Below are 12,087 nucleotides of genomic sequence, written 5' to 3'. Positions count from 1 at the left end.
CTGCAGAGCCACAGGACTCAGGGCTCCTGTCCGGGGGCCTTTGGAGGTCGAGCATGCTGAATTTCAAGGTCCTGCAACCTCTGGCAGTGTAGATTCTTGATCATCCCGTCTACTGCCTATTTTGGTGTTAATGAATCAATGGGGGATGGGAAGGCGATCTGTGGACAACTTACATGCTCAGCGGGACTGAGGAAGACTATGGTGCAGATAGGCAATCAGGGTCAGGTTATGGCACTCCCTGGACGAAATTAGGATGAAAAGGCTGTCAGGGGGATAAATAGGCTGTCTGCTAGACATGTGCCCAAAGCCAGATATGTTATCTGTAAGAACACAGATAATGGCTTCAAAACAAATAATGAATTCATCCCAATAACAGTAAAAAATTCTAATTCTAAACCCCTTGAAACACGAATGATGTATGTGTGAAGTGAATACGTGTAATCTCTAAAGTGTAATTATTTTCTCTTCTTCTCTTATTTAAAAATCCAAGCTTTTTTGGAATTATTTTAAAAATCTTAAAAATGCTACTATCATCACACTTCTTTTAACCCAACTGTAAAAATGTTTATTTAATTAAGCAGACCAGAAAAGCTTGATAAAATGTTGCACTCTGATAAGAAAATATTGACAGTCTATGGAGGGACACAAAAGGGGTATGATCCCTCACACCACCGAGAAGGACAATGGCAACACATTTGAATGGTCTGAAAAACCCAAAACCCCCTAAATTCCCTTACCTGACCATAAGGCCTGTATCCATGTTTTCTGAGAATCCTGTCAAAGCCGAGATGGTTGCCCCGGGGTTTCCTGTGCCTGTAGATCAGCTCCATAGTCTCTCTGCCTTAGCCAAGATGGCAGTTCCTGAGTTTCCTAGTCTCTCTGCTATGGGAGCTCCTGAGTTTCCTGAACTTTCTGTCATGTCCAAGATGGCCGTTCCTGAGTTTACTAAACTCTCTTTCTAGTAGGGGTGTAACGGTTCTTGGTAAAGAATCAAATCGTCCTGTTATCCTCCTTTGGTTCGGGACGCACGTGCACCAAGGTGCACCATGTTTGATTCGACCACGCATTTTTAATTTAAATTTGTAAAAAATGTATGGTTCTAAATAAGCTCTGCTTGTGTTTAGGTGAGAGTACCTGTCCAATCAACTCAAAGTATACAAATCAGTTGCCAACCTCACAGTTCCTCCTAACATGTGTGTGTGGGGCACGGACAGTTTAGTGCGGCAAGCGAAGGAAAAAAGAGAGGCACCGCCAGCTTTATTTAAGTCTACTGCAGCAGCGATGCTCAAGAAAATGTGGACAAAACTGTAAAATTTGCGAGTACCGTATGCTCAAAGCAACACATCTAATATGACAAGTCGCTTATTGTGCCATCATCATTCTATGCCATCATCACCAGGGTGTTGTTGATAGCACGCGATCGCAGGTGAGACAGAAACAGCAGATATTGCCTTTTGTGTTTAAATGTTAACAAACTGATCTTCTTGCGAAAAACTTGAAGATTTTGGCATAGAATATAAACAGTAACTCAGTGTTTTCAGTGATCTCGTTAATGCAAGCTAGTTTTATAATGCTGTAACCAACTGCCTGAATCTTTTCAATGTCAACCAGGACTTTGCCTTTGTTTCCCCAATCATCATGCTATATAAATACAATTTAATTCAATATACACAATTAATACACAGTAAACAAACATATATGATGTATACAAAAACTTTTATTCTGCAATTGATTAGTTGCAATTAATAATTATGCAGTCCTATACAGCCACATCTGGTTGTTCTTCAGTGAAAGTTAGAAAATGAAAATCCCCTATAATCTTCTGAAGTTGTATGACTGCTTTATGTGACTTTGTCAATCAGGCAAAATTCCATTTACATCTGCATGTACAAACATCACTCATTCGTTTATCAGCTAAGTGTGACATCATTGACACTCAAGGGTATTGATTTTTACAAGTCACAACAAATGACAAACTTTACAGTTTAAATATTTTAAGCTGTTCCCCCTGTAAAACATTTTGGTGCATGAGACCCCTGAACATAATTATTGTGGAAGTTAAGCATTTCATTCAAACTAAAGGCTGTGTGTGTGTGTTTATGTGTTATTCATCTTGATTCTGTTCAGTGTTGGCAGCAGGTTCTTTACTATCAAAAACTGTTAGAGGCTCTGAAAGGTTATTATAGACTCTGCTGTCAAAAGAACCAATCAGAGTCCTGGGATTTCTCTTAAAGAACAGAAACCAGGCAAGACCTGCGACAGCGATTATGACCAACACGACCCCTACAGCGATGCCAGCCGATACATGAGACTTCTCATATACCTGAAGATCTGCAATACACATTAAACACATATTACAGATTAAAACAGATATCAAACTAATAAATTAACTCTGTTTAACTATATACATGTGCTGGTCATATGATTAGAATATAATCAGAAAGTTGATTTATTTCACTTATTCCATTAAAAAAGTGAAACTTGAATATTATATTCATTCATTACACACAGAATGATATATTTCAAATGTTTATTTATTTTAGTTTTGATGATTATAACTGACAACTAAGGAAAGTTCCAAATTCAGTATCTCAGAAAATTTGATTGTTTCTTAAGACTAATACAAAGAAAGGATTTTTAGAAATCTTGTGAATCTCCCTCATATTTTTGAATGGGTTTTGTTTCACAATCCTCCCCACAATGCGGTTATCACTATTGCTTGTACAAATTTTTTCTACCACATCTTTTCCTCCCCTTCGCCTCTTTATTAATGTGCTTGGACACAGAGCTCTGTCAACAGCCAGTCTCTATTGCAATGACCTTTTGTGTCTTGCCCTCCTTGTGCAAAGTGTCAACGATCAAGTCAGCAGTCTCCCCATGATTGTGTAGCCTACAGAACTAGACTGAGAGACCATTTAAAGGCCTTTGCAGGTGTTTTGAGGTAATAAGCTAATTACAGTGTGGCACCAGGTATTTTTAATATTGAAACCTTTCACAATATTCTAATTTTCTGATATTGCATTTTCCTTAGTTGTCAGTTATAATCATCAAAATTAAAAGAAATAAACATTTTAGCGCTGTTATCTCATGAACTCTCAACACTTTACCTAGGTCATACCACAGTAAAATCTAGGGCCACATTTACACGACAACATTTTAAAAAAAGCATTTGTAGTTGTTATTATAAATCTGTGTGTACGCATAATTTTTTACAACATTGTCATGTGTACATGAATCACAAAAGAAAAAAACATTTTAGTACATTTACTATATGTGACAGAGATTGAGTTCATCATACCTGAGACTGATAAGTTTGCTGTTGTAGGTGTAACTGAAAAATAAAAAAGTACAAATAAATGTAGTGTTCAAGTATCATTTGATTTATAACTAAACAAACTGACCAAAGATAATAAACACTAGTGCTTGAATTCATGGGGGTATCCAGAATACCATAAGGCACCCCCTTTAAGAAGTAAACATTATACTTCAAGTTGTTTTTAGTTTGGACAGCTCTTACATTTATTTCAGTCTTGATATAGTATTATCCCTGTCCAGGAAACCACCCCATATTTGTGTTCAAATAGGGTCATATTATAAGACTTTTAAAAGATGTAAAATAAGTCTTTAATGTCCCTAGAGTGCGTATGTGAAGTTTTGCCTCAAAATACCCCACAGATTATTTAAAATAGCATGTTAAAATTATCACTCTGTAGGAGTAAGCAAAAGTGCCATTTTTGGGCGTGACATTTAAATGCAAATCAGCTAATGAAATGCAAACACTGATCACCATAATGGTGGATTGATGAAATTGAAACTCAATTGTGCTGACAATGTTTTTTCTCTCTCTCTCATAGCAGTGCAGTGACCACACCACACCAAACTATTTTTTGAGGACTTTTGAGCATTCCGGTATTTACTGGACATTCTAGTTGGCGATCATATACAATTTAATTTCACTGATTCAAGTGTTTTTGAAGCTGCACCCACTGATCTGGATGAGCTCACTGACAATGATAAGCCATGGTTTACTGCAAAACCTGAAACAGCTTTGCCAGGCCATTGATGATGCCTACATGAGTAGGGACAAACACACTGAATAAGAAGATACGAGTAGCTTTTAGAAAAGACCAAAAAACACTCCCATCTGTCAACTGGCTCTGAAACTCCAGACCAGCACTACTGAACGCAAACAAACCAAAATAAACCAAATCATTAAAGAAAGGCAAACTTCTTATTTGGATCATTGGTATAATAAAAGTACAAATCCAAAGTAAACAAAGCTATTATCGGGCAATAAACAGAAAATACAATCTGTCAGAATAAAAAGCCTTTAACACTCTGGGGTCGACGGTGGCGCGGGCGCCGCAAACTCTTTATTTTTCAATCACTCCGCAAAGAGACTTAAATTACTCTGCTGATTTTTGACATACAGATATGATTTATACATCATTTCAAACGTTAAAGTGTCTAGTATTTTTCTGTCCACTCCCAATAAAAACAGAATGTTGTGCTTTTCGCAAAATTAAGAAAATAAACATGATGCACGTTCTGTTCTCTCTCCCTCAGTGAAGTCCTTTCAGAAACGCGTCAGAAAAATAAACTGTAACTTAACGAATACTTGTCGTAGAAACAAAAGATAAATGTCTACATAATGCTTGGAATGTCTCCTTTTAAATGATATAAGTGAAATTGAAAACAGATATTGTCATTCGGTGTAAACTGTATGAGAAGGAGGAGAAGTACCGTATTTCGCCAGTTACCTCATTATCTGTAATGAGATCGGATCGCCACACCCCCGCGCCATTGAAGTGAATGAGCAGAAACATCCATATGCATGACTCGTGCCTCCTGCAGTCAATGGATATGCAATCCACAATCCAGTCTCTTCATTCCTTGTTGTTCCATCCGATTGCACCAAACATGACATAAATCCTTATTTCCTTGCGTATGTGTGTCAGTATCTCCAGACGCGAGTGTTTTCTTTGTTCTTCCGTCAAACAGTTCACGCGATTGGAACACACATACACAAACACGCGAGTCAGGAAACTCGACGCGCTTTTTGGTATTCTTATATAATGCGCGATTCCAAACAGTACAATCCTTATTTAGTTGCGTCTAAGCGCATATCTCCGCACAGCAAGTTTATTAAACACAGGATCACTCGCGTGTGCACACATTCACTGCTTTCATGATCAACACGTGAGGTAATGGCGGCGGTTGTAAACAAACATTGATACGTTTACCACGCGTGTCCCTTGTTGTGTTTCTACTATAATGATTACAAATACACAAATAAGAGTCCAGACAACGATAGGCAGTTGTTCTTTTGAGCTTTTTACTGCACAAAAGTAAACCTCTCGCTGGCCAACCAAACACTAACCCTGGGTTGAAGTGTGTTCATGTTAAGATGGCCAAACAGTATCTTTACCATGATTAAGCTACTATGGTTTTTAAAAGGTAACTTATACTTGTGAAATTAATAGAAAATATTTCAATATAAATATATATAAATATATATAATGTGTGTGTGTGTGTGTGTGTGTGTGTGTGTATTTACATTATATTGAAAAGTAAACCTTATCATGGTTTTACTACAGAGAAAGTTATTCCTGTTGAACATCCACACAAGGCTCATTAGTGGCTCATTATTCAACTCTTTTGTCTCTCAGCTGTCAATCACTGATTATTCAGGAGCTTTCCCGCCCACATGCATACAGCCTTTCCCAAGCAAAAGTGTCTTAGAAATTGTAAATCAATATCTTGCTTTATGTGATTGAGTAGGCCATCCCAGATAGCAAAATCTGCCTGGCCCACCACTGGGCCACATATTTGCTTGAGTTCTGGCCCAGTTCTGGCTGGGTCCCCGGCCCAGAACTGGTCCACACACAAAAATTGGATCAAACTATTAAATCTGGGCCAGTTGTGGCCCACACCCAGTAAAATAGATCTTACATACTGACTTGGCCCAGATTTGGCCAGCACACTGTAAAGTGACCTAAATTGTTTATTTGGCCCAGGTCTGGCTAGCACACTGTAAAGTGACTTAAATAGCTTATTTGGCCCAGGTCTGGCTAGCACACTGTAAAGTGACTTAAATTGCTTATTTGGCCCAGGTCTGGCCCAGACCCTTTGTTTTATATGGCCGACAACATCTGCATGGTCCCTGGGCCAGATGTGGCCCAGAAACTGGTAAATATTGTATATTTTTTATTTTTCAAGAAAAATACACCCATTTAAGAAGATTAAGAGCCTTTTATTAAAAAAATACACACATCACATTAATGTGAATTAACAGTTAACAAATACACAAATATGAACATGTTTTAACATGTACCAACAATTAACCAAATACATTGTAATTTTGAACATATAAATTCTTAACAAATTCAGTACACTTTACAAAAACCCAACAAATACAAACAGACATATATCTCTTACACAACACATTTTACAAGCACATAATCCACTTTATAAACAATTTAAAGGGATAGTTCACCCTTAAAATTATAATTTTCTCATAAACCACTTACCCCTGTGTCGTTCTAAACAACCAAGTGCTCCGATTGTCTTCAGAATACATTTTTTGAAATTTTTTATGAAAACCAGGAGGCTTTTGTCTGTCCCATTGACTTAAGTTAGTCTCACAATCCGTTTCCCAGAAAAGAATGAAAGACATCGCCAAAAAGGTCCATGTTCCATTGGTAGTTTAATAATAATATTATGAAGTGACAAGAACACTTTGTGCAAAAAGAAAATAAAATGAACGATTTCAACAATTTGTTCTCCTCCTTAGTTGTTGAAAGTGTATTCAAGACCAGACTATGGCGATGCTGCTGACATCACCTGCAGCTCACGTCACTTGCTGATGTGGTTAACAATGTTTTTTAAAGCATAATGCAAACATTGTAACAACACTTAAACAGCCCAAATAAATGTACAAATTACTTGGCAGCCTATTCTGTCTGTACGCTGGCAACTACGTCAGCAGGTGACGTCAGCAGCAGGTGACGTCAGCATGATGCGCCGTAGTCTGGTCGTTAACAGGCTTTGAACGACCAAGGAGAAGAACAAACTGTTGAAAAAAAAAATTAAATACTGATGGAACACTGAACTATTTGGCAATGTCTTTCATTCTTTTCTGTGAAACGGATTGTAAAACTAACTGAAATCAATGGGATGGACAGAAGCCTCCCAGTTTTCATCAAAAATATCTAAAAACGTGTTCTAAAGACAATCTAAGCACTTGTTGGTTTAGAACGACAGAGGGGAAGTGATTTATGATAAAATTGCAATTTTAGGGGGGGAACTATCCCCTTAAGCAATTACAGCGAGACAACATGTAAAACAAATTAATAAACATTTAAAGAAATAAATTCTCTCTCACACACACACACCACACACACAAGTTGGCATATGTGGTTTACCGGGACAATTTCATAGACACAATGCATTTTATACTGTACAAACTGTATATTCTATTGCCTTAACTTACCCCAGTCCCTAAGCCCAACCATAACAAAAATCTGTTGGAAGTCTTTAATCTATGAAAAAGTATCACTTAGTATTGTGTCCCTGTAAAGCATGTTTATAGCATATTAAACATGTCATTATACACTATTCCCCATAAACCACATATACCAACCCACCCGCACACACACCTCTCACACACAAACCAAGTAATTAAAACAAGTTAAACACATTTAACCAAAACACCACCACTCTTTTTACAGAACAAAACATTCTCCTTTGCAGACACAAACACAGGCGCTAACACTAACTGCTTTTCTTTTGCTAAAGTTGTCTCTTGCACCCACCCTCTCGATCGAGCCACCTCTTCATTGTCCCCTCCACAACTGTAAGGGACCTTCTCCGAACTGCATCTTTAAAATAAATAATCCATATTGTCATTGTGAAATCTTTAACATTTAATGAGCATATTAAAAAGAAATGTCTAATTTTTATTAACAAATAATTAACAGATATTTTTACCAATCACTACCTCTCTGAGTTGGAGGGTGGCAAATAAAGTATTTTCCATCCAGTTGAGGTTTTAAGCCAGGGAGTTGTCAGTCGCCCTCTTCAATGCCATGTGCAGTCTCGTACATCTGTCCCGCCAATAAGCCCCAACCAGTTAACCTGAAACAGATTTGTAGTCTTAATAGTTGGTCATAGTTTCATACAGGACACAGGTCATACAGTAGTTGATTGCTTATATCAAAGAGGTGATGCATGCTATTTTTTTGTGTGCTAATTTAAGAAAAGTTGTGTGCAATCCATAGAAGTAAACTGTTGTGTGTTTGTTGAAGTCCAAGAACAGAGATTTAATTTGAAGAAGATAACTGGCGTCATTGTTTACTTACACTGTAAAAAAATTCTGTATAAATTACAGTATTACTGGGTATTACTGGCAACTAGCTGCCAGTAACTTACTGTAGATTTTACATTTATGTTATTTACTGGCAACAGTTTGTTCAAGTTAAATGAACATGAAACATTTTCAGTCTTTAACTTCTACAGTAAGTTACTGGCAACCAGCTGCATAATTACAGATAATTTTTTACAGTGTAGGGTTTTGTACATTTGCACATCGTTCACATGTCTCTAACACTTACACATCAAATGGTGTGTAAATTCGTGAATCTGAAAATATGTGCCCTGCTGAAAAAACAGCATACCAGCAAGACCAGCATATGTTGTTTTGGTGCTGGTTTGCTAGTGAACACCAGCTAAAACAGCCTCAAACCAGCACCATCACCAAACCAGCATTAGCACCAGCATCCCATGCTGGTCATACCAGCAAGCCACAGCATATGTTGTGTTTTGGTGCTGTTATGCTGGTGACCACCAGCAAAGACCAGCATAATTCCCATGTTGGTTTGATGCTGGATTTTTCAGCAGGGTGCTCTTTAACTTCTTAACTACTTTAGCTCAAATAAGGTTCTGTGTACTGCTCCTTTTTATGAAGACATGAACGTGTGTCTGAATTCTCTGCTTGATTATTAAAAACCTGTTAACCTGCATGAGGACGACGACTGGTTATTTAAATCTTTCTAAATGGATTCAGCTTACTAACAACAATATTTAAGCTAACGTGATAGCTGGGTAAATGTGCAGGAAAATTCACGGTTTTGAATATGTAGCAAACAATTCCTTTTCATTGTTATCATGCATTTTTACATATAAAAACTAAATCAGTGACTTACCAGTTATTGATGATGGTGTCTGTGTCGAACGGGAGCTCAGCTTTGTGCTCTGCTTGATTCAAATCATAACAGCAGTCGTGATGTTGCCGTTCAACAGCTAGAGGGCTGATTGCCACATCACGGAATCGGGCCGTGTACTGTATACTGTCCGTCTGAAGCATAAACATTTTTAAATTGCCGAACAGCGTTACAACTGGCATGTGTCAGTTGCACTGGCATCGGGCCACATACTGAATTTCTGACATCATACACATCTTGGCAGTATCATATCAAACCATAATTGGTCCAGGCACAATGCAATGTAGTCGGTCCGACTACACAATGCCAGAATCGGCCCGATTACACTGAGACACTACTTTAGTAGACCCGGACTTCAGCTGAGTATGCTTACACTCGGGCCAACAGCTATAAATAGTGTTTACTACTGGTATATTATTTCCTCATCTGGGCCAGTTCTGGCGCATACACTAAAAATCTGTCCGGCTTTCAGCCGACACTGGCGGAAAAAAGCCAGAATCGGGCCAGAACTGACTGCTATCTGGGATATGATTTTCACATCATTTTGAAGAAAAAACTCTAGACTACTAGATCCAGTTTGGAAAGTCTTGGGAAAACATGTTTAGAATGAGTTTTGTGGAGTTATATCAGTGACTTAAAAATTTTGCTTTTTCAAAAACCACGCATAAACATTTTTCTCTCAAAAATACAAACATGTACATACATGTTGATTATATGATATTGTAGCCCAGTTTGTGATGAACACAGTGTTATGAGACTTTTGCCATTAATATGTTTTCAAGCAACTGAAAAAAGCACAAATGTCAGTGCATGTCAAAACTTCCCAAGGGCCCTAAAAACCCCTTAGACCCCAGAGGGTTAAAAAAATGTATTTACAGATTCCTTTTCAAGCTTTCCTTTTCATTTTAATATTGTCAGTCTTGACTCAAGATTATATTGAAAATGAAATGTCAAATCATCAATTTAATTAAATTTTTCAATTTGGCCGGAATTTTGGCTTCATCACGTTAAAAATGAAATAATTTAATATAATGTTTTAATTTTAATTTTAGCATTTCATTTTCAAATTTCTGACATATTTTGCGATTTTATTTTAATTTTATAATTTAATTAATTAATTTAAAAAAGTTAAAAAATACCTTCCATAATATTCAAGAAACCTGCGTTATTTACAGCATTTATCGGATCTTGCTCTTCTAACTTTCACTCTGTGCGTGAACACGCCGCGCATCCAAGTGATTGACATCAGAGGAGCGCGAGAAAAACTCGAGAGAGCTAAACTCAACAGATAACTTCCCTGCGCCTCATCCATTAATTGTATATAGCAGGAAAAGTTATCAGTCTCTTAGAAATACAAGGTGTGAGTGGGTAAACTAATTGAAATGCGTGTATCTTCTCCGGGGCGGATCCGCAACGGATCCAGACCGGAGCTGCCGGCTTCAGAGCGGATCCGTTGCGTGTATCCATTGACTGCAGGAGGCACGAGTTATGCATATGGATGTCTCTGCTTGTTCACTTCAATGGTGCGGGGGTGTACAGTTTACACCGAATGACAATATCTGTTTTCAATCTCACTTACATAATTTAAAGGGGTCATATTATGAGATATTTTTAAGATGTAAAATAAATCTTTGCTGTCCCCAGAGTGTGTATGTGAAGTTTTAGCTAGGGTGACCATACGTGCCATTCTACCCGGACGCATCCCGTCCAGGATTTTGTGTTTGTCTTCCGGAAGTCGTCTTTGTCGACCGCATACGTCATAGAGGATTATTATTATTAATACAGAAAAGCAACAGTTACATTTTAAGGTAAGAATTAAACTACGATTGTATATCTTATGTTTTTAACTGAATGGCGTATGCGGTCAACAAATACGACTTCCGGAAGACGCACCAAAATCCTGGACGGGATGCGTCCGGGAAGAATGGCACGTATGGCCACCCTAGTTTTAGCTCAAAATACTATATAGATAGTTTATTATAGCATGTTAAAATCGCAAATTTGTAGGCCTGAGCAAAAGTGTTCTATTTTTGGGTGTCTCATTTAAAATGCAAATGAGCGGATGAAATGCAAACACTGATCACAATGATGGCGGTTTGTTGTAATTGAAACTCAATTTTGCTGTCAAGTCCTTCTTTTCGCCCTCTTTTTCTCTGAACTAAATGGCAGTGCTGTGGTTGGATAGTGCAGATAAAGAGGGCGTTATTATTGTAATTCGCCTTGCTACCTACCTCACAAAACAGGCGAAATCTGAACGACCTAATTTTTCACATGCTTGCAGAAAATGGCTTACTCAAATTAAGTTACTGGGTTGATCTTTATCACATTTTCTAGGTTGATAGAAGCACTGGGGACCCAATTATAGCACTTAAACATGAAAAAAGTCTCATTTTAACGCTATGACCCCTTTAAAAGCAGACATTCCAAGCATTATGTAGACATTTATCTTTTGTTTCTATGACAAGTATTCATTAAGTTACACTTAATTTTTCTGATGCGTTTGTGAAAGGACTTCACTGAGGGAGAGAGAACAAAACGCGCATCATGTTTATTTTCTTAATTTTGCGAAAAGCACAACATTCTCTTTTTATTGGGAGTGGACAGAAAAAACACTTTAACGTTTTAAATGATGTATAAATCATATATGTATGTCCAAAATCAGCAGAGTTATCTAAGTCTCTTTGCGGAGTGATTGAAAAATAAAGAGTTTGCGGCGACCACAGAGTGTTAAAATTAAACCCTGCAGATGTAGTTCATCATACCTGAGACTGATGGCTTCTCTGTTGGTGGTATAACTGTTAATAAAGACACATGTAGATATTAACATACAGTAAGGTGATGTGATATTAATGGAGATTATTTGTAA

The 12,087-nt window shown here is 37.5% G+C and overlaps 1 protein-coding gene and 1 long non-coding RNA gene across 3 annotated transcripts in view; both read right to left on the bottom strand.

Moving 5' to 3' along the window:
- Positions 1-1,699: 1,699 nt before the first annotated feature.
- LOC135743922 (macrophage mannose receptor 1-like) overlaps positions 1,700-12,087 on the bottom strand; it is an 83,159-nt gene continuing 72,771 nt past the window's right edge. The window contains exons 29-31 of the mRNA XM_065261826.1: positions 11,984-12,016; positions 3,299-3,331; positions 1,700-2,331 (exon numbers count right to left, since the gene is read on the bottom strand). Of these exons, the coding sequence (XP_065117898.1) occupies positions 2,105-2,331; positions 3,299-3,331; positions 11,984-12,016 (293 nt within the window). The 3' untranslated portion in view covers positions 1,700-2,104. The remainder of the gene's footprint in view (positions 2,332-3,298; positions 3,332-11,983; positions 12,017-12,087) is intronic.
- LOC135743935 (uncharacterized) lies at positions 7,286-9,371 on the bottom strand. 2 transcript variants are annotated; one of them, XR_010530611.2, is made up of 3 exons: positions 9,204-9,371; positions 7,990-8,136; positions 7,286-7,880 (listed from the first exon to the last, which is right to left on the bottom strand). It is a non-coding gene; the product is annotated as an uncharacterized lncRNA (long non-coding RNA). The 2 variants fall into 2 exon arrangements; XR_012335806.1 differs by having other exon boundaries at positions 8,000-8,136.

This window comes from Paramisgurnus dabryanus, chromosome 2 (assembly GCF_030506205.2).
Source record: "Paramisgurnus dabryanus chromosome 2, PD_genome_1.1, whole genome shotgun sequence".
NCBI lineage: Eukaryota > Metazoa > Chordata > Actinopteri > Cypriniformes > Cobitidae > Paramisgurnus > Paramisgurnus dabryanus.
This window is presented reverse-complemented; position numbering and strand designations above follow the sequence as displayed.